The 26,470-nt window shown below is 38.9% G+C and overlaps 1 protein-coding gene and 1 pseudogene across 2 annotated transcripts in view; one reads left to right on the top strand and one right to left on the bottom strand.

Moving 5' to 3' along the window:
• Positions 1 to 489: 489 nt before the first annotated feature.
• The window catches only part of Trit1 (tRNA isopentenyltransferase 1), a 49,726-nt gene continuing 23,745 nt past the window's right edge, over positions 490 to 26,470 (top strand). The window contains exon 1 of one of the 2 annotated variants that reach the window (XM_071617725.1): positions 490 to 663. In XM_071617725.1, coding sequence (XP_071473826.1) covers positions 490 to 663 — 174 coding nt within the window. Of the gene's footprint in view, positions 664 to 21,831; positions 21,873 to 26,470 lie in introns of those variants that run through there. The other variant, XM_071617726.1, reaches the window with a different exon arrangement.
• LOC114094062 (plasma protease C1 inhibitor pseudogene) lies at positions 23,564 to 24,990 on the bottom strand (annotated as a pseudogene).

The following is a 26,470-nucleotide window of genomic DNA, read 5'->3' as shown; positions in this document are numbered from 1 at the left end:
TAAGCTCACTAGCGCCAGCACTAAATAGGCAAGTCATTTTTTCTGTCCATTTAACAATTATTGGGTGTTCATTCGCTACCAACTCCTGCTTCCAGGCCCTGGAGATACAGCAATAGCCTAGGCAGGACTTTCTTTTGCCATTGTGGAATTTACAGCCGGAAGTATAAGTCAGAAAATAACCAAGAGGCCAATATATAGTTATATATTCTAATTAGTGCTATGAAGAAAAAAATTGGGTGCCGTGAAATAAGAAATAATAGGGATGCCTCTATTTTAGATGGGGCTGTCTTCCCCGTTTTAAGAGAGCAGGCAGGTGAGGTTCTGATGCCAGCTAGCTTATGGCAATCCCACGTGAGCCTCCTAAATTGAGACCTTTGTCCTGTAGCGCCCTTCTGTCTCAGCATCCTTCCTTTAGAGCCTGAGATACGCGCCGGCGCATTGACTGTTGCCATGGAGACAGTGTCCGGCGCATGCGCAAATACCTCCAAGATGGCGGCGATGGCGGCTGCACGAGCTGTTCCTGTGGGCCCTGGGCTTCGGGGCTTGCAACGAACATTACCTCTGGTAGTGATTCTCGGGGCTACCGGCACTGGCAAGTCCACCCTGGCATTGCAGCTAGGCCAGCGGCTTGGTGGAGAGATCGTCAGCGCTGACTCCATGCAGGTATGGCAGTGCGTCTGGCCCCGGGTCTGGGAACGCTGAGGGCCGCGCGCAGGCCTTTGGAGTGGACGTCCTGTCGCGTGGCGGTAGTGGGTAAACTTGAGGCTTGTGTACCATAGGGGCTAGGTGAAGGGAAACCATACTTACTAGGTGTCAACCGTATGCCTACACAATTACGACACTGTAGTTTGGTACAGACTATGATCATCTCTCCATTTACAGATGAGGGTGTTGGGGGGAGGTGAAACGACTTGCTCCGTGTCACACTGCAAATAAATGGAGGAGATGATATTTGAACCTACAAGGTTGACATTTAGGCGTGCAATGAATATCTTTTTAAATTAAAATTATTGAAGAGCTTTTGCTGTAATTCTAACTTTAACCCAGTGAGACCAGGAAAAATTAGATGCGTCCTGTGAGCTTCTTCTGGCATGATGGAATATAGCAAGCAGGAGACCTGGATTCGAGTATAGAATCTGCATTGGCCATGTGACTTCTGATTACCAATGCCCTTTATTTGGACCTTATAGTGTAGAGGAAATGTTATCCACTTCACAGTGGGGAAATGTTTAGTAAATGAGATCATGAATGTTTGAATTAAGAACAGGATGGTCTGCCCAGAAGAAGGCCACATATGTGGTAAAGCTGAAGTTCTCAACCCTGTTGGCTGAGTGACTTGAGGGATCTTTCCCTCTTCTTTCAGCTGGGAGGGGGTATCTTATTCATCTCAGGTGGGAGCATTTGTGCTTGATTGAAAGTGTGTGACATTTGGGTGAATCTAGTGGAGCAATTACAACAATTGTTTGTTCAAGAGAATTTACAGTTCTGCATATTCACAGTAATTGAGATGTTGAACATGAAGTGCCTGCCACTGAACCTAGCCTCCAATGAGTACTTAACAGGAATGGCAATTCTTTTCCTCATTTCACTCTATAAGCCCTTTAGCATGAATTCTACCTTATTAGCTCATTTGGGGTGACAAGACCATTAGCACACACGAAATGAAAGGATAATTCAAAAGGTTTGCATTTGGCTTTGTGCCAGCTTTGGGAGACAGAATTTAGCTAAAATTCCAGCTCTGTCTTTTCCAAGATATGCAACTTTAACCTAACTTCCGTGTGCCTTTGTTTCTTCTATAAAGTAGGAAAATAGTAACAACATTATTGTGATGATTAAATGAGATAAAGTATGTGAAGCACTTAATACACTATATGGTATGAAGTAAGAGTTAAAAATATGGTAGCTACTGCTTTCTGCAAGATCAGAGACAAAGCCATAATCCGTACTTAAGGAGTCATGTATATACAGATTAGACATCTGTATATACATGAAATATGGTTAGAGCTAGTAAGTGTTTGAACAGAGACATTTATGGTGCTTTGCAAGGTGGACAGGATTGGGGGAAGTGAGACTGAAAGTACTAGATTTGATGATAAACTATTAAATATTATCAAAATCATGAGAAGGAGAAGGGTGAAATCATTGAAGGTTGGCATAGTCATGGAAAGCTCTCTAAAAATGGGCTTGAGATATAGGTCAGGTTTGGATAGGTAAAAAAGAAGAAAAGACATATCAAAGGAAGGAACACAAGAGTTAAAAGGTGAGGGTTGGCGCTAGGGATATAGCTCAGTTGGTAGAGTGCTTTTGCCTCACATGCACAAGCCCCTTGGTTCAATCCCCAGCCCCCTCCCCCCCCAAAAAAAAAAAAAAAAGATGAGGGCTGGGGGTAGAGTGCTTGCCGTGCACATGTGAGGCACTAGGCTCAATACTCAGCACTACATAAAAATAAATAAATAAAATGAAGGTATAGTGTCATCTACAACTAAAAAAAAAAAAAAGAAAGAAAAGTTAAAAGATGAAATGGTCAAAGAATATATAGTAAAGAGACTGTTAAATAGCTTGGTATCATAGATATTATGGTGTGAGATGAGTAACATGATGAAGGCAGTATGTAAGGAGCATGCATTTGTGAGCAAAATATGTATTGAATCGAAGAATGGTATTAATAATAGATCTAAGACCTAATACTTTTTTTTTTTTTTGTACTGGGGTTTGAACTCAGGGGTTCTCAACCATTGAACCACATCCCCTGTCCTATTTTGTATTTTATTTAAGGACAGAATCTCACTGAGTTGCTTAGCACCTCACTGTTGCTAAGGCTGGCTTTGAACTCATCCTCCTGTCTGAGCCTTCTAAGCTGCTGGGATTACATGTGTGTGCCACCAGGCCTGGCTCTATGACCTGATACTTTGGAGACTTGATTAATATGGACTTTAGTAAGATGGAGTTACACAAATGATATCTAAGGACCATTCCAATTCTTCCATTCTATAATTTCTATATTCTGAGTTGGTGTGGTGTTAATAGGGATGGAGGAGAAAAGAAAGATGTAATGTTTTGAAGGTAATATCATGTTATTATTTTACTGATATCAGTTGGTCATTGATTGAGGAAGGACGAGAAAAATGGGTACAGTGTAGTTCAGGATTCAGATTTGGACGCCTGGGAGAATGGTGAACTTGGAGATCAGGAAGATTTTGCATCTAAGGGGAAGTCTAGTTAGTGGATATTTGGAGAATGCTCTAGACAAAAACCCACTTCAGGACTCTTGCACTTGTTATCTCTGCCTGATAGAACCTCTGTTCTTACATAACAGTGTGGCTTGTGCCTACTTTTCTGAGATGTCACCTTTCCTATACCACCAGAATTCCCAGTCAAAAGTATTCTCACCAGGTGCTGTGGCACTTGCCTGTAATTCCAGCAATTTAGGAGGCTGAGACAGGAGGACTGCAAGTTTGAGACCAGCCTCAGCAATTTAGTAAGGCCCTAAGCAACTTAGCAAGACCCTGGCTCAAAACAGAAAAATGAAAAGGACTAGGGATGTGGTTCAGTAGTCAAGTGGTTCAATCCCCAGTACCAAAAAGGGGGAAAAAAGTGTTCTTAATAAATCAGCTTAATTTTACATCTATTTTATTTTATTTTATTTTGGTACTGGGGATTAAACCAAGGGACTTTCTACCTATGAGTAGTATCCCTAGCCCTTTGTATTTTATTTATTTATTTTTGCAGTACTAGGAATTGAACCCAGGGGCATGCTACCATTGAGATATCTATGTATCTAATATCTCTATCTATATATGACCCTAACCTCTTTTGTTTTTTGAGACAGGATCTTGCTAAGTTGTTGAGACTGACCTCAAGCTTGTGATCCTCATGCCTCAGACTCCTGAGTAGTTAGGACTATAGGCATGTGCTATTGTGGCCGGCTTTACATCTATTTTTAAGTAATTTATTGGGTTCTGGTAATGAGGGTTGCGTATAACTCTGTAATAGCTATTGCATACTCAGAATGTTTCTTTACTCAAAGCTGTGTGCCTAAGGGTAAAGTTGCAGAGGCCTTGCTCACAGTAAAATAGGCTGGTTGGTGGAATACTTTATGCCTCACGTAGTGCTGATGATATGGTAGATCTTTAATGTTTGGTGAAATATTTTATTAAAAGGGTACATTTTATAATTTTAATACATTCAAGTTCTTTCTGTGGTTGTAACTGGAATATGAGAGTTAAATTTCTTTCATCCTTCGGATGCTATGAGGATTAATTAATATATGAAAAACAATGAAGACTGTTGAACTTTCTGAACTGTTTATAGATTGTGTTTAATTTTGATTATACCGTGGATATTCATAATATTTTCTCTTGATCCCTACTAAAAAATTTTGCCTTTATTTTTACTTTTAAGTTGAAATAATGAAATGAATTATCCATGTGCCATTCTTTGTGGGTATGCACAATTCTTCATTTCTGTCTTTGCTCACCATCCTCCCCCTGTTAGAGTAGTGCTGCTCTGCTTGTTTTTTAGCCAATGAAATTATATGCTGCTTTTCAGTGACTTGAGGTTCATTTGGAATATATTTGGCAAATGTGAACAAAATGCCATTCTGTGTGTGTGTGTGTGTGTGTGTGTGTGTTTCAAGGGCAAGCCATATGAGACATAAAGTGTCTAAATTACATGGACTACTGTTCAGTGAGCAAGGCCTCTAGCAACTTTTCCTTGATGATATACAACTAATGCTAGGCAAGTGCTCTATCACAGAGCTATATAACCCAGCCTGAAAAATGACATTCTTTTTTTTTTTCTTCTTCTTCTTTTTTCCAAGGCCTTGCCCATGATAGGCAAGTGCTTTACCATTGAGCCACATCTCCAGTCCTTTTTATTTTTTATTTTGAGACAGGGTTTGGCTGAGTTGCTAAGGCTAGCCTTAAATTTACCATCCTCCTACCTTAGCATCCCAGGTAGCTGGGATTATAGGCCTGTGCTGCAATGACTGGCTAATATTTACATTTTAGTATCCCTTTCAACATGCTGCCCAGACTTTCATATTCAGAAGTGTCTCAGTGAGGAAAAACAAAAAAAGTTGTAAAACGCTGCCCTAAATTTTCAATTGTCTTGCATGTCATACCTTCATCCCTTTGTCCTACCTTGACTGTAGGGTCATTCCAAGGCAACCCCCTACAGCTCATTTTCTTTCCAGGGAGAGTGGTTGGCATATGTATGTCCAGAACAGATATTTATTTGTACATTCATGTTCATAGCAGCATTATTCACAGTAGCCAAAAGATGGAGGCAATTCATGCTTCTACCAAAGATGTATAAATAAAATGTGGTGCATACATTTAAGAAAATATTATTTTCCTATTTTATTTTCAGTGTGCTTAAGCATAATGTTTCAAGTGAGTTTCTTGTAGACGGTAATGGTTAGGTCATGTTCTACCCATTGTTGTCTTTTAATTGGTATATTAATAACATTCATAGTAATGTAATTATTCTGTGTTTGGGCTTAGGTCTGCCATTTTATTCATTTTTCTGTTCTCTTTTTATTTCTGTATTTTTTACATTCCTGAAAATTAAACATTTTTTTATAGTTTATATTAATTCATCTTGATTTTGAGAGTAGGTTACTGGGGATTGAACTCAGGGGCACTTGACCACTGAACCACATCCCCAGCCCTATTTTGTATTTTATTTAGAGACAGGGTCTCACTGAGTTGCTTAGTGCCTTGCTTCTGCTGAGGCTGGCTTTGAACTCCTGTCTCAGTCTCCTGAAACAATGGGATTACAGGGATTTGCCACTGCACCTGGCTCTTTATAAAGCCTTTTAATGACCCCTCTAGGTAGTATAATTGTCATAGTTTGGTATCATGTTTTTTTACTAGTTTGAGTGAAGTGTGGAAACTTTACTTCCATATATGGTTCTTAGCTACCCTTGTTTATAAGATGATTGCCCTAAATATTTCTTCTATATACATTTAGAATTATAGTAGGCAATAGTTTAAATTTTGGCTCTCAAAAACAATTTAGAAAAACTCAAGGGGAGGAAAAGAAGACTATTATAATTATCCACTTACAAAGCCAAGAATGGGAATTTATTTTTTATTTTTTCTGCTCTGGGGATTGAACCCTGGGTCTCAGGCATGGTAGGCAACTGCTCTATCACTGAGCTACATTCCCAGCATCAAGATCAGGGATTTAAAAAATTAGAAGTGAAATCATTTTTACATAGGAGATGCTACAGAAAATCAAACAATAATCTTATGGCCTTCTGCCTAATTAAGATTAACGCAACAGTTAAAACGGTCTAATGGGGCATGGTGCCATAGGCCTGTAATTCCAGCAATGTGGCAGGCTGAGGCAGGAGGATCACAAATTCAAGGCCAACCTCAACAGTTTAGTTGAACTTAATCTGCAGCACCACAAAAACAGATAAACAAATGAACAAACAAACACACACACACAAAAAAACCTGAGCAAAACTAAAATCAAAACACAGAAAGATCTTCTTTTCACATTAAGCAAAAGGCAAGAGGAAAGTGGACAGTGTGCATGTGCATAGGACTCCACCAGGAAAGGTGGTCTGGAGGGAAAAACTTAAGAAAATTTTATTGAACTTTGAAAATTATGGAAATTGGATTAATGGTAGAATGTGGATATACCATGAAATATTCTACATGAAATACACCAGTCACAAGAGGACAAATATTCTATGAATGCAGTGAAAAGTACTTGCTTTTGTAAACACTGAATAAGTAGGTGCTTTAGGTATTGAAGTAGCTCTGTGAGGTAAAACCATAATACAGTGGTTAAGGGTCTAGAGCAGTAATTTTGTCTTGGAGCCAGAAATATAGTGACTTGTATCTATAGCTACCTAGCGACTGAAGGTCCTGCCTTGCCTCTGTCTTCTCACTATTCTGCATGTAATTTGTGGAATGGAGTGTCAGAATTGCTTTCTGAGGAATTACACAATTAGGGACTCCTGTTGGGTTCTACTGTGGATTTCTGCACAGCCAAACTGACAAGTGAGAAACCTTTGTACTTAATTTTCTGTTTTTTCCAAACCCTGGTTGTTTTGCAAATTATAGGAACATGACTATTCTCATTCAGTAGTGAGAGTTTGAATTCAAGTAGAGACTGGTAATATAATCCCTGTTTTCCAGGATGGAAAAACTGAGGTACAGAAAGATTAAAGAGCTGACTAGAGATCATACTGTAAAAGACTCGCACACCTGGGAATTGGATCTGGGTCTTCTAACTCATTTGTAGAGTCTGATATATTGCAGAAAGATGATACTGAAGGTCTTCTTTTCAGTCTGAGTCATCTCCTTGGCATGTAAATTCAAGGTACAATGCTTTGCCTTCAGTGACTGGATGAAACTTTATACTGAGAAACTTGAAGGCACTTGCCAAACATGTACAGTGACTGCCTGGAAATACAGACTACCGACTATATGCTGAGAGAAAATAAACAAAGTGTTCCGTTTGGGTTTATAGAGAGGAAGTATTTCTGATGCTTTAATTCTTCAAGCCCTGTGGAGAAGCAGTAGTCAGACATAGGAGCACAGTTCCCTTTGTGTTTGCCTAAACTTACAAGAGGAGAAGCAAATGATTTTTGGCAGTCTGACTAGTAAGCAGGGTATGTGTCATCTAACAGATGTGGAACTCTGTGTTCTTTTTTGTCTGCTTTGGGACATAGTTTAGGAATAGTGTTTTGTAGTAAAGGAATGTCTGTCTGATAGTACTCAAGGGCGATTTGGGATGCATGGGGGAGGGATGTGAAAGGGGAGATGGGATGGTGGATCATAGTAGTTTAATAGGACATGAAATAAAAGGTGCAGAGACCTATTGGCCAGGAGAGATGGGGCCTATCCAGAGGCTTTTGCCACAATTGGCAGAGCAGTGTTTTAAAAAGGACTGAGACTGACAAGAGGCTGAGAGGGAAATCTGAAGGCTTTTGTCTCTTGTGCAATATATGTGTGAATGATGTTTTCTAGGTTCTTTGATTCACCTCCATTGTAAGTAAATTTAGTTTTTTTGGCTACAGTGTTAAACTGGGTAGGCTGTACATATATGATCACTTTTTTTGCAGCTAATGGGAGAACTCTGAAGTCAGACTTTCCATGTTATATAAGGAAAGGGAAGTGACTACTGGCCAAATGGGAAACCACAGGAGAGCACAAACAAGGCTTGCAAATTCAGATTCCTTTGATGAGGTGCTGCCCTAATGCTGCAGTGCCTGGGGTGGGGTGTTGAAGCAACTTCCCTTCCAAAAGAAATATATATTTGAAAGGTTAAAGTTACTTGGGATGTATATAGAATTCATGTATGTGCTAATGTGATATAAATGAATTGGGTTCTCATGTCATCTGTTCAATTCTTGAGATAGATTTAAATCAGAACAGGATTCTGTTTGCCACAATTCTTACCTTTGGGGCCCTGCTTCTGAGTAGGTGCCTTACTGCTTCATCCCATTGTGGCAGCTAGAGGGGAAGCCTCCACTACTGCACAATGAATGATGAAAATAATAATACTGAAGGTGGGTGTGTGGCATATGTCTGTAATCCTGGCCTTTCAGGAAACTAAGGCAGAAAGATTGAAAGTTTGAGGCCAGCCTTAGCAATTTACTGAGATCTCAGCAACTTAGCGAGACCTTGTCTCAGATTAAAAATTAAAAAAAAAAAAAAAAGGACATGTATCTCAGTGGTAAAGCACCCCCCCCCCCCCCCCCCCCGTTCAATCGCTATTCCAAAAAAAAAGAAAGAAAAGAATAAGGATGAAAAAAATAACATATATATATTAGGCACTGTTCTGAAAGTTTGATATGTGTTACGTATGTTACATGTTTTAATATCCTTACCACAACCTTTTGAGATAGGCACTATTATTATTTTATCCTACCAAAAATTACTTTCTTGAATTCTTACCTTGTGCTGTTCTATATTGTCCCTTCAGCTCCTCCTGTTTGTTTACACATTTGTCTCCCACCCCATTCTTTTTCTCCATAGCACTTTGTACATTTTATCAGGCACAGAAAAAGGAAGAATATTCCTGACAAAAATAACAGCAACAAAGTGGAGGAAGGGTTCTTTTGTATGTTTTCAAGGAATGGCCAGCAACTATTCGGAATACTTGAGAGATAGTCATAGGAGATGAAACTAAAAATACAGGTCCTGGTCACAGATTGTTGAGGTCCCTAAAAGCTATGCCATGAAGTCTGGGGTTTTAAACAGGGAAGCAGTTGTAAATCTATTTTACAAAGTTAACTCCAGTGGCTGGGTAGAGATGGGTTAAAGAAAGAAAAACAGTTCAGCATTCTGTTACATTAGCCTAGATCAGAGGGACTGGAGTTAGGCTGTGGCTGGAGAGAAGAGGTAACCATTTTGACATTTTCAAAACAAACCAATAGTTATTGAATTGGAAGCATTTGGGGGAAAACAAAAGATAAGAACAAAGCCTTTTTTGTGTTTGGAAAAAAAATGAGACATGCTTATTGAAAAAAATTTCCAAATGAGAAAAGTACAAAGAAAATATAGTCTCTGCATCCAGGGGTGACTATCTACTCCCCCTCCCTTGCTAGGATTGACCCCAGGGGCCCTTTACTAGCCCCCTTTTAAAAAAGTATTTTATCTTTTTTTTTTTTTTTGTACTGGGATGGAACCAAGGGGCACTTAACTGCTGAGTCATATTATAAGACCTTTTTATTTTTTATTTTGAGACAGGGTCTTAGCTAAGTTGCTGAGGCTGGCCTTGAACTTCTGATCTTCTGCCTCAGCCTCCTGAGTTGCTAGGATTACAAGCATGCCACCACCACTCCTAGTTTACACACTGCTTTTTTTTTTTTTTTAATAATGTTATGGATTTTTTGTTAATGTATATAACTCTATATTAGAGGTCTCAATCTGGAGCAGTTTTGCCTTCCAAGGAACATTTGGCAATTGCTGGAAACATTTTTGGTTGTAATAACTGAGACCAGGTAGATTCCTGGCTTTCAGTGGGTAAAGGCAAACGACATTGCTAAACATCCTGCTGGGCATAAGACAGCCCCCCACAACAAAGAATTATCTGTCTCAAAATAGCAATAGTACTGAGGTTGAGAAACAACGTTCTGCATTATTACTAGTTTTAAAATTTTGAAATAACTGTAGATTTACACAAGAGTTTTAAAGATGGTACACAAAGTTCTTCTATACTCTTTTTTTTTTTTAATTTTTAATATTTATTTATTTTTTTAGTTCTCGGCAGACACAACATCTTTGTTTGTATGTGGTGCTGAGGATCGAACCCGGGCCGCACGCATGACAGGCAAGCGCACTACTGCTTGAGCCACATCCCCAGCCCCTCTTCTATACTCTCTATCTAGCTTGTCCTAACATTAACATCTTACATTATCATGGTATGTTTATAAAAACTAGGAAATTGACATAGATATGATACTGTTAACTAAACTGTAGACTTGGATTTTACCAGTTTTCCACCAATGTCCCTTTTCTGTTATGGATCCAACTTGGGATTCCGTATTGCATCTAGTCATCATGTGTCCTTATCTCCAATCTTGGGCAGTATTTTAGTCTTTCCTTGTCTTTCACGTCCTTGATACTTTTTTCCCCCTAGTACTGGGGATTGAACTCAAGGGCACTTGACCACTGAGCCACATCCCCAGCCCTGTTTTGTATTTTATTTAGAGAAAGGGTCTCACTGAATTGCTTAGTGCCTTGTTTTTGCTGAGACTGGCTTTGAACTTGGGATCCTCCTGCTTCGAGTGCTGGGTTTATAGGTGTGCACCACCAAGCTCGGCCCCTTTTTATTTTTTGAGGCAGGTTCTTACTAACTTGTCCAGGCTGGTCTTAAACTTGTAGTCTTCCTGCCTCAGCCTCCCGAGTAGCTGGAATTGCAGGTGTGATTGAATTACATATCTGCCTGACTTTCCTTGATACTTTTGAAAGGTAATGGCCAGCTCTTTTTTAGATGTCCTTTATTTGGGGTTTTGTTTCTCAGGATTAGATAGGCATTATAGATTTGGGGAAAACAAAGAAATGAAGTACCTTTGTCATTGCAACATATCTCACTGCATGGTATCATTATGGTGATGCTAACCTTGATCATTTAGTTAAGATTGTGTGTGGCTGCCAGGTTTCTCCACTGTAAACTCATGTTTTTATTTCTTTTTTCCTTTTGCATGCTATTTTGCCTTTCAATTTTCATAATATGGTAGTATTCATTTACTAGAAATGAGTTGCCAAGTTTGTTCTACACTGAATGGGAGAATTAAGCCTGACTTCCTGAAGGGAGGAATATAAAGAATTTGTGGACACATTAAAAACACCGCAGTAATTAATATGTATTTCAGGGGAGGTACTTAGAGGTTATGCAAATATCCCATTTCTCCTTAAGTTGTTCACACTGATTTTAGCATTCATCAGCAAATCTTTCCTGTCGTAATTGCTATAGTAATTTTCCTTATTCCTTCTCTTTAGTAATTGAAATTCTTTAAAGAAGACTTGTCCTGCTGGGTGTAGTGGTTTATGCCTGTAATGCATAAATAATAATACTCTAGAGGCTGAGGCAGGAGGATTGCAAGTTTGAGGCCAGCCTCAGCAATTTAGCAAGACTCAGTCTCAAAATAAAAAGGGGTGCAGTTATGGCTCAGTTGTAAAGTGCCTCTGGGTTCAATTCCCCCCCCCCCCAAAAAAAAAGACTTGTCCTTTCTCTTCTATTTATACCATTTACTTAACATATCATTGTGGATATTTATTTATTGTTTGATTTATAATCTAGTACTGTGTTTATATATGCATGTGATTGCTATATGTAAAATATATAGATGATAAATTATTTGGTGGTGCTGAGAATCAGACCCAGGCCCTTGGCATGCTAGGCAAGCACTCCACTAGGAACTACACTCCTACCCCCAGCCTGTTATTTTTATTTGCTTGCTTGTTCTCTCTCTCTCTCTCTCTCTCTCTCTCTCTTCTGAAATTGTTCCATCTTGCTTGCTCTCTGGCACTATAAGATATTTCTTGTCCCTCAGTTGGAAGAATTAAGAAATATATATGTGTACACTAATTCATGTATGTATGTATGTATATATATATATATATATATATATATTTATATTTATATTTCTGTATCTATCTGTATATAAAAGTAAGCATTAATTTATATCAGTATCTCTCACACTAATCCAGAACAACAGGGTTCATTCTAGGCTTCTCTGCTTATTTGTGATTTCTTTCTTTGAGAACAAGAATCTGGCTTTTGTTTTATATATTTACTTATTTATGTAACCTGAAAAGTAGTTTCAGTGGTTACTTCTGTGAGAAAGGGATTCACCAACTAAAGTACAGTGTGTACATTTTTTTTTTTTTTAGCCTTATAGTATCAAGTAATAACATTGTTTACGAAGTTACTTAGGTCAGCTCCTTTTTTTTTTGCCCCCTTACCCCCAACAGTGAAGTTATGTCTGACATTTTTAATACAGTTAGATTCATTTGTTGCAGTCTGTAGTCTATCCTTGGTTCTCCAGACATTCCTATTATTTTGAAATTTGCATTTAAGGAAAGTGTACTCTTTGTTGTGTAAGCCCCCCCCCCCCCCCACACACACACACACTGGGATTTGAATCCAGTAGTGCTATACCACTAAGCTATAGTCCTACTCCTTTTTAAATTTTGTTTTGAGTCAGGGTCTCACTATATTGTCCAAATTGGCCTCAAATTTATGATCCTCCTGTCTCATCCTTCCAAGTGGCTGAGATTGCAGGTGAGCACCACCACAACCAGTTTTATACAGTTCTATGGTGTGTGTGTGTGTGTGTGTGTGTGTTTCTTATTTTGGTGAATGTTGGGGATTGAACTCAGTGCTTCATGTATGCCAGGAAAGCTCTTTTATCTCTGAGCCATATCCCAGCCCCAGAGGATATATTTATTTTGTTATTTTGCTTATTGAGATTAAATTCCACATAACATCGATCTCTTTAAAATGAACAATGCAGTGGCATAATCACAACATTATATAGTCAATACTTGTGTCGGGTTGCAAAACATTTTCCTCATCCTGAAAAGAAAATTCCATACCCATTAAGCAGTTATTCTCATTTCAGTTTTCCCTCAATTCCCGGCAATCACCAATCTGCTTTTTTCTCTATAATCTAATCTGAGTTTATATATTAATAGGATCATACAATATGTAACCTTTTGTATCTGATTTCTTTCACTTACATTAGTTGTAGTATATAGTCAATACTTTATTCCTTTTTATGGTTGAGTAATATTATATGTGTAGATCACAATTGGTTTATCTCTTGATGGACATTAGCACTTTTAAGCTGTTGTAAATGTGCTGCTGGGATGGGGATGTAGCTCAATGGCAGAGTACTTGTCTCAGGTATGCAAGGGCCTGGTTTCAATCCCCAGCATAAAAAACAAGCAAAAAGGGCTGCTGTGAGCATACATAAGTCTGAATTTGTTTGATTACTTATTTTCAGTTTTATTTCTTTTAATTATTTTGGATGGAATTTATTTAGGAATGGAATTTTATTTAGGAATGGAATTGCTGGATCATGTAATTCTGTGTTTAATTTCGAGGAACTGCCTGTTTTCCACAGTGGCTACCCCATTTTACATTCCCACCAGTAGTGTATTAGGGTACCAGTATCTCCATATCTTCTCCAATACTTTTTTTTTTTTTTTAATTATAGCCAGCCTAGTGGGTATGAAGGTGGTATCTAATTGTGGTTTTGATTTTTATTTCCATGATGATGAATGATGGTGTGTTTGTTGGCCATTTGTGTCTTTGGAAAACTATCTATTCAGGTCCTTTGCTCTGTTTTTAAATTGGGTTGTTTGTCTTTACATTTTGATACATATTGACATACTGCTTTCAAGAAAGTTTGTTCCCTTCACTCTTAAAATTTTGTATGTTACCCATCTTTTTCATTCTGGTAAACAATTAGGTTTCTTTCTCTCTCTTTTTTTTCTGTACTATGGATTGAACCCTGGAAAGTTTTACCCTTGAGCCACATCATCATTCCTTTTTAAATTTTTATTTTGAGACAGGGTCTCACTAAGTTGCTAAGGGTCTTTCTAAATTACTGGCTTTGAACTTGTGATCCTGCCACAGCCTCTCAAACTGCTGAGATTATAGGCATGCACCACTGTGCCTGGCTTAAATTTATATATCCTTGCATGCTTTTTTAGTTTTAGTGTTGATTGATTGATTTTTATGATACTGGGGATTGAACCCAGGGCACTCTACTGCTGAGCTATATTCCTTGTCCTTTTTATTTTGAGACAGGATTTCACTAAATTGTCCAGGCTACCTTGAACTTGTCATCCTCTTGCCTCACTCTCTGGAGTAGCTGGGATTATAGGTGTGTGTCACAGTGCCCAGTTTACCATTCTTTTATAAAGAATCATGTCTGGGCTGGGGATGTGGCTCAAGCGGTAGCGCGCTCGCCTGGCATGCGTGCGGCCCGGGTTTGATCCTCAGCACCACGTACAAACAAAGATGTTGTGTCAAACAAAGATGTTGTGTCCGCTGATGACTAAAAAATAAATATTAAAAAGTTCTCTCTCTCTCTCTCTTTAAAAAAAAATAAAATAAAGATGTCTGAAATCTATAATCCTTTGAGCTATTGGAATTTACAGATTGAATAATGAAGTCATGATTTCTCTAGTGTTAGTGAACATATACTTAGGTCTTCCTTGACTTCTGTGCCTGTTGCTCTTTCTTGGAGTGCCCTGTACATACTTGGAGATAAGTTTGAGGTCCTGCATTGTCCAGGTTTAGGTCTGTATTCCTTTTGTTAGCTACTCAGTTTCCTTGTCTTGCATGTGCTCACTTCCATGCACACCCCCCCACCCCTTTTTTCTGTTGTCTCATTTACATCTCACTGCCTAGCACAGTATTTCTAACAGTGGTTATGAACCCTTGCTGCCCATTAGAATTACCCAGAGAGTATTAAAAATACTGATACATAGGCTTACAGCAGTCATTAAATATCTATTGATTAACATTAAATGCTAATTAATGTCTATCTTCAGATGTCAGTATCTCTCTAAATTTAGTCTTTAAGGTCTTCATTCAGCCTGGTAGACACTTTATTTTTTTTGGTACCTGGACCAAAAAAACTCAAGGGTACTCAACCACTGAGCCACATCCCCAGCCCTATTTTGTATTTTATTTAGAGACAGGGTCTCACTGAGTTACTTAGCACCTCGATGTTACTGAGGCTGGCTTTGAATTTACAATCCTCTAGTTTTAGCCTCCTGAGCCGCTGGGATTACAGGCCTACACTATCGTGCCTGGCTGGTAGACACTTTTATTTACTGGGAGAACAGGGTTTAAGTCTCAACTTTGCTACTAACTCACTATATGTGTGTGAGTTATATAACTCACTATATATGTGTGTGTGTGTGTATGTGTGTGTATTTATATAAATAAACTTGAACAAATCACTGACTTTTGGGAAGGGGATTTGTTTCCTCTTTGGATATGTTAGGGTGGAGAAACTCATGGGATTAAGTCAGGAACTGTGGGTCTTTCAACTGTTTTTTTTTTTTTTCCCCAGTACTGGTGATTGAAGCCAGGGGCACTCCACTGCTGGAGCTCCATTCCCAGTCCTTTTTATTTTTAATTTTGAAAAAGGGACTCACTAAGTTGCACCAACTGGCTTTGAACTTGCAATCCTTCTGGTACAATGTCCCAAGTAACTGCCACCATACCTAGTTTAGTGTTTTATGGTTCTTTTCTTCAAACCCAACTTAGCCAGAGGTCTCACTTCCAGGAGCCAAGGATTAAGCTTATCTGCTTGGCACTGCTCTAAACATTTTAAATGTATTAACTCTGATCCTCGTAATAACTAATAAGCAGTGTAGATGCTCTTGTTATCCCCATTTTACAGATAAGGAAACTTGAGGCAAAGCAAACTAGATATTTAACCTGGGTATTTATTCAGCTGGGTAGTAGGTCCAAAATTTGAAACCAGACAGTGTGGTACCTTTATACTAGATGGCATTCTCAACTTAGATATACACATGCAAATAATGAAGCACGTCAGATAACATACTTTATTATAGGTATCTTAAGGTAACATATCGCCAAAATTATCAAAAATGGGCCCATTTTAAGGCCCTAAAGATGGCCACAGAATGGCAACTTTATTATGAGCTTTATTTTCTCAAACTGAGTCCTTTGTTTCTGTATCTGTATCAGTCACGGTGGCATTGTCTGTGAATATATTTTTCACCTTCTCTCATAATTGCTTTTGAGAACCTGGAAAGGGTTCAGCTTGTTTTCTCTTTGATTTCTGAAATTTTGTTTCACTTTAGTATGAATTCATTACTTCAAGCAAAGAAACAGACCAGCCTCAAAGAGAGGTAAAAATTCTTCTGGGAAGAGGCAGCAGAAACAATTGGGGTATAGGCAGATCATCCAGGATTGAGTGTGTTCTTTACTACTGGCCAATTATATATGGCTAGGGCACTCTCTGAACCACAGCCTTCTCAAGTATAAAGTGACAAGTGACTGAATTGAATGGGTGACCTCTGAATTTCCTTAAAGCCATACTTCTCTAGTCTTTGCATGCAGATTTCTAAGCAGCCACCGTGGAGGCTTGGTATTGCAAAGTTTCTCATGTTTTATCTTAAAAGTATGTGCCAATGTTGTATTCTCTGCCTTAATCTCTTTATATTTAGATGTAAAAATGACTCAAAATTTTTTTTATCACTTAGTAAAGTGGTCTAGAAGAGTGCATCACATATATTATGCACTTCTCAGTTTGAAAAGTATGACCTTATATGATTCTAGCCTCTTTTCTCTTAAAGAGATACACCGAGAGGAAGACTAAAAACCATGATCTACACTATACATTTCAAACCATTCCTCTCACCACACAAACTTAGCAGGGCAGGTAGAGAAGTTCTCCTGCTTTCTGAGCATCTTAATCTGTCAAGTTTATTCAGCAGGTTTGCAGTTGAATTTTTGCTGAGCAAAACTAAAAGGCATAATTGCCCATGAAGTTCCTGCAGCTGATTCATTCTTTCTAACTAAATAAAGTTGTAATTTTTTAAAAAAAAAAAGTTTTTCTTTTAAGAAAGCAAAGTTAGCTAGGAGATCAACCTTTTCCCTGCTCTTCAACATTTCTTTAATTGAATTTAACTAAATTCCTTTAAAGGAATTTTTTTCCCTTTCACCCATCTATGCCCAAACTTTTCTTTTTTTCCCCCTGAAGCATGGACTGTTAGAACTAGAAGTAATGTTGAATATGAAAAACTTGAGGTTCCAGGATAGAAAGTGATTTCCCAAAGTCATAAAGCTGATTCATTTGGAACAGGAACTAGCAACAAGGTGGGAAAAGAACACTGTGAGGTCAGAAGACATGGATTCACAGTTTGTCACTAACTACCTGTGTGACTTTGGGTAGATTTCCTAATGTATCTGAGTTTCAATAAGGATGTGAAAGGATAGAACCTAGCAGTCTATACTTCATACACGGAGTAGTCATTGAATATTTTTCTTAGATGTGCTGGGGCTAGAGGTACATGTATAATTTCTTCCCTTAGAATTTGTAGTCTTGTGGGGAAGATAGAACTTTTGTAAAGTCATATACAGAAAGTTCCGTCAAAAAAGAAACTGCAGGGTGCTGTAGAAACAGAGGATAGCAAAGATAGGGAGAAGATGGGAAGAGATCTTAGGGACAGCTTTCAAAAAGAAGTGATGCTAGGGACTGATATTGTAGCTCAGTAGTGGAGTGCTTGCTTAGCAATTGTGAGGCACTGGGTTTGATTCTTAGCACCAAATATAAATAAGTAAAAAATAAAAGTCAATTGACAACTAAAAAATTAGTTAAAAAAAAAAAAAGACAAGTGATGCTAAAGCATTTGGGGCTGGATGGGATCCGATTTTCATTTTAGAAAGATGCAGTTTGGATATAATAAGTTGGAGAAGTTATACCCTAAAGGTAGGAAGATCAGTAAGGAAACTGATAGACTAATCTGTTTGAGAAATTTTGAAGACTCTAGTTGATGTAATGGCAGTGGGAAATGTGATGATGGTGGATTTTTGAGATAATACATGGTTTTAGGAACTAGTGTGGACAGAAGTGGAGATAGATGGAAAACATGGGAAGAAAGAGATACTAAGAGTGCTTCAAGGGGCTGGGGATGTAGCTCAAGCAGTAGCGCGCTCGCCTGGCATGCGTGTGGCCCGGGTTCGATCCTCAGCACCACGTACAAACAAAGATGTTGTGTCCACCGATAACTAAAAAACAAATATTAAAAAAAATTATTAAAAAAGAGTGCTTCAAAATTTTTGGTTATCTAGGTGATTTATCTAAGTATGGATGAGAAGATAATAAATTCAGTTTTGAACACTTTAGGTTTCAGGTGCCTGTTTGAGGTAATGATTATATGACATGGTGGTGAAGATGATAATGATAGCTAGCTAACTAAATAACACTATTGGCTGCCTCTAGGGGAAGGCCTTATTCCATATGCTTTGCATATATTAAACATTTAATCATCACAATAATACTTTGAGGCTAGAGTTAATATTATCTCACTATATAAATGAGGGATCCTGTCATTGGTATTTCAGCTGATTGTATGATCTCAGAAGGCTGAGCTAACTTCTCAACCTCCCACTTCCTGGTGTATTATCTCAATTTTATAGCCTTGAAGACTGTTCTTTTAAACTCCTGATTTGGGGGCTGGGGATGTGGCTCAAGCGGTAGCGCGCTCGCCTGGCATGCGTGCAGCCCGGATTCAATCCTGAGCACCACATACAAACAAAGATGTTGTGTTCGCCAAAAACTAAAAAATAAATATTAAAATTCTCTCTCTCTCTCAAAAATAAATAAATAAATAAATAAATAAATAAATAAATAAATAAATAAACTCCCGATTTGCTGGTATATCTATTGTGAGCTTGACTGTTGCAATCTGGGCACAGAGAAGTTAAGTAACTTGCCAAAGGTTACATAGCTATTAAGTGGTGGAGCCAGGACCTAAATCTGGGCAGTCCAGCTCCAGAGTCCTTACTGTTAACTTCTTCATCATACTATACAGCTTTCATTGATTACGACAACATCTAGGTTAGGTATCACAAGAGATAACTCCTGAAATCCACATCCACAACCTAGTTATCAGCACAAAAATGGTTGTAGAGTAAGTTTATATAAAAAATGGCAGGTGGATGCCATAAAGACTGCCATTTCTCAGTATTGTTGCCATGACAGACATTACTAATAGATTAGTGGTTGGCTTCAGTAGAAGAGACTGAGGAAGGTCTAGTGAAATAAGAAGAAATCCTCCAGAGAATGGTGCCACTGAAGCCTCAGGAGATTGATTTATGAAGACAAAGTTATCAGGTTATCTTTTTTCTATTACTTGTTTTTGAGAACTTGGTTGACAAGTGTTACATTTGGCAGTCATGGTTCATTACTGATTTCATTGAGTGAGATATCCATGGAATGATAGGGGGCAACAAGCAGAGAAGGTAGATGATTATATTGATCCATAAATCCAAGGATGTGGTTTTCAAGGGGTGTAATCTGTAGAGATAAGAAAGTGATTGAAGGACTTTAGGATCTAATTTGGAATGGGGAGGAAATGAAGTAAAAAAGGGGAAAATAACTTGGAGTGAAGGAACCCAGTTAGGGGCAGTCTTTTTTTCTTGCTTGTGGACAGCTGCTATTGAGGCATCACTGCTGGTTCTGCCCTGAGTCCAAGACACTGCTGATTAGCATACTCATTAGGGCCACCTTATAGCATGGCAGCCTTAAAGGGTTGGAGCTTTAAATAGGTGACGTCTTTGGCTATACACCTAAAGATTATGGGGAGTCTCTCCAAGTGGAATTTCATTAGACAGGACTTCTCAGTTTCAGGACTATTGACATTTTGGGCCCAGATAATTCTTTGTTGAAGAGGTGGGGGTTGTTACATTGTAGGATGTTTAGCAGCATCCTTGACCTTTACCTGTTAGATGTTGGTAGTACTCCCACTCCCACAATTGTGGGACCCAAACCAAAAATGTTTCCATACATTACCAAATGTGTGTAGGTAGATAAAATCACTTCCAGTTGAGAGCCACCACTCCTAGCTTCTGCTGGTTTTCCTGGTCTCTGTTATAGGTTTCTCTAGCCTTCGTTAGCTCCTCTGGGTGCTTGAGCTCTGTTGATTTGGAGAGTTAACATTATTTCAGCCTTGTGCTCTTTTCCCACAATTTTTTGAGTCTTGAAATAAACTCTCAGCACAGGGTTTATTTCCCTGTTTGATGCCTAGAACATTAAATGTTTAATGGTTATGATTTTTTGAGAAGACTACACAAACTTTGATCTCTCTCACTTATAAACTTTTATATCACCTCCCTTTATTTCAGTTATCTGTGTCTTTTGCCAGCTTGGATTCCTTGAAGACGAGAGCTCTTTTTAAATCTTTTTTGTATGCCTTACATCTTTTTTTTGGGGGGGGGAACCAGGAATTGAACTCAGGGGTACTCAACCACCGAGCCACATCCCTAGCCCTATTTTGTATTTTATTTAGAAATAGGGTCTTTGCAATATGATTGATGTATATACATTCCATGTATGTATTATATATCAAAATGCATTCTACTGTTATCTATGACTAAAAAAAATAAATAAAAATTAAAAAAAAAAAGAGAAATAGGGTCTTTGAGTTGCTTAGCACCTTGCTGTTGCTGAGGCTGGCTTCGAACTTGTGATCCTCCTGTCTTAGCCTTCTGAGCTGCTGGGATTACATGCGTGTACCATCGCACCTAGCTCATGCCTTGCATCCTAAGGAGTACCTTGCACATCATAGACTCTTAGTAAATGTTTGCTGAGATAAGTCAACTGTGTTAGATAGTTGGCTAGGTGAGTTAAACCACTAATTTTTCAGAATATTTCAGCTGTCAGGCCTCAGAAAGAAACCAGAGGTCCCTTAATATTATCAAAATATATTGTGCTGAGTGAAGCATTTATTCACAGTAATTTCTTTTATTTATTTATTTATTTAGGCCTCCCTCAATTGCTAAGGCTGCCTTTTTTTTTTTTTTTTTTTAAGGTCTCCTTTGAATATGCACTCCTTCTGCCTCAGCCTCCTGAGTCACTGGAATTATAGGTGTGCACCACCACACCCAGTTTATTCACAATCATTTCTGTGTACACAGTCATAGATGTCCTCTGGAAGAGGGGGATATGGAACAGTAGCATGCTGCCTTTGAAAAATAGTACAGATCATTTTAGCTTTTCCCAACACCAGGCTATTTCACAGGCAGAACACTGAAACTATGATTGAAGTTGTATAAAAGGGGACATATGAGGCATTCAGCTGCAAACTAGGCTGACTGGGTAGAACAGTATTCTAGGCAGGTAATAAAATTCCAAGCATGAGTATGATATTTACAATATGAGTATTACCTAAACCTGAACCAAATGAGACATTTGCAAAATTAAATGGTTTCTAGCTTTGTTTAGATATTTATCTTTGATATAAATATGTATCATATTTCTGTGTTTTGATTTTTAACTATGCAGTATGATTTGAGTTGATAAATAATGTATACCTATTAAAATGCATAATTTATAACTATAGTGCAATAATTATCAAAAAGAGAAAAAACCTGTGTAAGAACACCCACTTTAAGAAATAGAGCATTATCAGCTCCCAGTAATTTTGAAAATTTTATTTTATAGTTAATATGCACAGGTTTTACCTTGTGCCTAAAAGCTATCATCCAACTCTTTTTTTTTTTTAAGAGAGAGAGAGAGAGAGAATTTTTTAATATATTTTTTTTTTTTTAGTTTTTGGTGGACACAAAATCTTTATTTTATTTTTATGTGGTGCTGAGGATTGAACCCAGCGACCTGCGCATGCCAGGTGAGTGTGTTACCACTTGAGCCACATCCCCAGCCCTCATCCAACTCTTTTTTATTGTGATCAAATATACATAGGGTTGGAGGTATAGTGTAGCTTGGTGGTAGTGCGTGTGCTTAGCATGTGTAAGGCCCAGGGTTCAATTCCCATCACACACACACACACACACACACACACACAAAAGGTAAAAATGTATACATAAACTAAATTTTACCATTTTTTTTAACCATCAAGTACATTCACATCTATGTATGACCATTACTACCTTCCATCTCCAGTATTTTTTCATCTTCCCAAACTGAAATTCTGTATCTGTTAAACAATAATCTCCATTTTTCCCTCCCTCAAGTCCCCACTAACCATCACTTTCTTTTTTTTTTTTTTTGGTGGTGGTGGGGGGAGGGTACCAGGGATTGAACTCAGGGGCACTGAACTACTGAGCCACATCCCTAGCCCTTCTTTGTATTTTATTTAAAGACAGGTCTCACTGAGTTGCTTAGTGCCTTGCCATTGCTGAGGCTGGCTTTAAACTCACGATCTACCTGCCTCAGCTTCCCAAACTGCTGGGATTATAGCCTGCACCACCTCAGCTTCCCAAGCTGCTGTGATTACAGCCTGCATCACCTTGCCCAGCTAACCATCACTTTCTGTCTCAATGAATTTGACCACCGTCTGTACTTCATATAAGTGGAACCATATTCTTGGTACCTCATATTAACTGTCTTTTCGTGACTGGCTTAGTTCACATAGCAATAATGACTTTGAGGTTCAATTGTGTTGTAGCATGCATCATAATTTCCTGTCCTTTTTAAGGCTGAATAATATTCCATTATATGGATATATAGCACACTTTCTTTGTCCATTTATCTGTTGATGATACTTGGATTACTTCCACCTTTTGGCTGTTGTGAATATGCTGTTATAAAAATGGATGTGTGGGTTGGGGAGTGTAGCTCTGTGGTAGAATGCTTCCCTAGCAAGCTCGAGATCCTGGGTTCAATCCTCATGAAGGGCAGGACAGCGGGGGAGAGATGTATAAATATCTGTTCAACATCCTGCTTTCAGTTCTTTTGGGTTTATGCCAAAAGAATTACCATATTCTGTGTCATGGTAATTTTATTTTTTGTGTTTTGAGGAACTGCCATATTTTTCATAGTGTCTACACTATTTTATTTTTTGTGGTCTGCTAGGCTTTTTGTTTTTTGTTTTGGTACTAGGGACTGATGCAGGGGTGCTTAACTACTGAGCTACATGCCTGGTCCTTTTTATTTATTATTGTTTATTTTACACAGGGTCTTAGTAAGTTGTTTTGGACCTCACTAAGTTGCTGAGGCTGGCCTCAATTGCAGTCCTCTGGTCTCAGCGTCATGAGTCTCTGGGATTATAGGCATGTGCTATCATGTCCTACTCCCCTAGGTTTTATTTGTAGACTGATGAATTTGAACTAGAGAAAATTGCAAAAAAAAAAAAAAGGTGGTGGGGTGGTGGGGTTGGAGAACATGACAGAGCTAGGGGGAAGGTCAGATGGGTGCAAGTCCCTTTGCCAGACCCTGTGGGAGCCCTTTAGGTGGATGAGAGGATACTTGAGGTAGAAAGTGGATGGGGGCAAGTCCAGGAAGAAAGTAGCAGAGCTGTAACTGGGAGAGCTAAGGGTTGGGTGGCAGGACTTGCCTTAACTTAGACCCCTGCAGATCTTAAGCCCTGGGGTCATGGACCAGCTCCATAACTACAGGGAACTTGTGTTGCTGATTCCTACAGCAGGAAGAAGAAGGGATGTTGAATCTCAAAGATCAGAGATGACAGAGACCATAGCTGCCTCTATACCTGTCTTCGTCAGCTCCAGCACAGACATCTGAAGATCTCAGTCCTCTGTCAGCTTGCACTGGTCAAGATCATAAGTCAAGTCAAAGGATTGTAGTTTTCTTCATGATTGACAGCATGTTCTAGCTGCTGTTCACTTTTATGAAGGTCTTAAGGAAAGTCGGAGGAACTTAGATAACTCCTTCTTCTTCATGATGAGTTCGAAGACAGTGAGGCTGAGAGATTGTTCTCTTTCTTGGAGGTGGTGTTTCATCTTCTGGGGAAGCAGGATCACAAAACTCAGGTTGTGGGAGAGCTGCTTTCTAACCCATTCAACATCATGAGCCTCCTTTGATTTCACATCAGTGAAATGGACCACAGGATACTTCTTGCTACTCTTCCTGGGCACTTTAATCACAGGTTTTTAAGTGAAAGGACTCCTTCTATCTTTTTGATCTTGTTTTGTTTATTTGTTTTTCCTTCTACTTAGCTCTCATGTAGGCAGCATTGAGAAGGACAAGGCTGTTGTCTGTAGGCCGGACGCCTAGCAGCTGACTGATCTTGTGGTTGGTGTTCTCAGCCACCCAGGGGGGATGGCATTGCTTTCCTTGTTGAGGAATCTCCAGCTGCTGCCATACAGACCCTGAGAGGTGTTCACAGAGGTATCTCCTATGGCCTGGTCTGTGCTATAGTACTGAGAGGCTGAGGTGATACCTTTGGATATGAAGGCCTTCAGGGCCTGGTGGACACAGGAGAACTACTTGTAGGAGAGGATACTCTCCAGGCTTCTCTTGATGCTGTCCCCAGCCTCAAGGAGCACCTGGGAAAGGAGGCTTATGATGTTGAATGGGGAAAAGGCTGTGTTGTTTTCAGCCTTTATCATCTCTGAGAAGGCATGGTAGAGTTTAAGGAAGAATTTATCAAAGCTTCCCTCAGTATGGGTTCTGCTTAATGACTGTCCAAATCAGAACAGTGAGTGTGCTTGGCCTGGGGCAGAATCCCTGTAGTGGGTCGAGTAGGTTCTGTGGGAGCTGGGTAGTTGGTTGAATGTGTTATTGAGTGAAAGACTAAGTGGTAGATTCATCAGTGGTACTAGCTATTACTTTGGTTGTTGAATTGGTTGTCAAATGGGTTGTTAGCCAGATAGGAGACTTCATGATGTGTTGATATCTTCCTTCAAAATACTTTTTCCTTTCTTCTTGCATGATCTCTGGATCCCTAGAGTTCTGGTGGTGTTTGGATTTGAGGTGGCTTTATTTCCAGCCAGCAGCTACAGCAGGAGGATCAGCAGGATCAGCCTAGAGGCCATCTGGGCATTCATGTCGGCTACAACCTGCAGAGCCAGCCAGCATTGGAGCCTGCCCATAGGGAGCTAGCCCAGAGCTTGGAAGCTCAGGAGGCTTCTACCCCATTCTGAGAGCTGCACCATTGTAAATTCCCAGCATCAGTATACAAGGATTCTGATTTCTCTGCATTCTTGTCAACATTTGTTATTTCTATTTTTTTCTTCCCCACCCACTTTTTATATCTTGTGGTGCCGGAGATTAAACCAAGCTTTGTTCATTTTAGACAAGCACTCTACCACTGAGCTATACCCCCAACCCCATTGAATTTATCAGATAGACATCATGATGAACACATCTAAGATTTTTTTGGGGGGGTGTACTGGGGATTAAATCCAAAGGTGCTTAACTACTGAGCCACATCCCCAGCTGGTTTTTTATTTTATTTTGAGACAGGGTTTCCCTAAGTTGCTTAGGGCTTCACTAAGTTGCTTAGGGCTTCTAAGTTGTTGAGGCTAACTTTGAACTTGTGATCCTCCTGCCTCAGCCTCCTTAGCTGCTGGGATTACAGGCATGTGCCATCACACCTGGCTCAAGACTTTTTTAAAATTGTAGGTGGACATAATATCTTTTATTTATTCACTTTTATGTGGTGCTGAGGATCGAACCCAGTGCCTCACACATGCTAGGCAAGCACTCTACCACTGAGCTACAGCCCCAGCCCTTGGGTCAAGACTTTTTAAAGAAACTTTTTGTTGTGAAAATTTCCCAACACATTTAAAAAAAAAAAAAAAAAAACAGAGCAAATATTAGGTTGAACTTCTACATAGCCATCACCTAGCTTCAGTAATTAGGAACATTTGGCTAATCTTATTCAGTTTTAGTTGCTTTCCTCTCCCCATTCTTGGAGTGCACATCCCTAGTCACATAATTATGTTTAGGTTTTTGACAGTAATGGCACAAGATTATATTGCCCAGTGACAGTGTAGCCATCATAGTTGTGCAAGTATATTCTCTGATGTTTCCACAAAGATGAAATCTCCTGACAATACATTTCTCAGAGTTTAAGTGGTATGTGACTGTATTTTTATTTTATTTTTTATTGTAGAGGGACAGCATGCTTTTATTTTATTTATTTATTTTTATGCAGTGCTAAGGATCAAACCCAGTGTCTCTCGTGCTAGGTAAGTATTCTGCCACTGAGCTACAGCTCCAGCCCATGACTGTATTTTCATTTTTATACATTCCCATTTTTTTAAAAGTGGTATTGGGGATTAGACCCAAGGCTTCAAACATGTTAAAGAAGTGTTCTACCACTGAGGTGTATCCTCAGCCTTTTTAATTTTGTTTTGAGTCAGGATCTTGCTAAATTATGTAGGCTCACTTGAAATTGCGATTCTCCTGACTCAGTCCCTGAATGAGTAGCTGGTGTCATAGGCATGTGCACTGAGCTTGGCTTTATATATTCTTTAATATGCTATATACCTCTAAAAGTTAAGGACTCTATTTACATTTTGC

The sequence above is a fragment of the Marmota flaviventris genome, chromosome 10 (assembly GCF_047511675.1).
Source record: "Marmota flaviventris isolate mMarFla1 chromosome 10, mMarFla1.hap1, whole genome shotgun sequence".
Taxonomy (NCBI): Eukaryota; Metazoa; Chordata; class Mammalia; order Rodentia; family Sciuridae; genus Marmota; species Marmota flaviventris.
The sequence above is the reverse complement of the archived record's forward strand: the minus strand, read 5'-3'. Positions and strand labels throughout refer to the sequence as shown.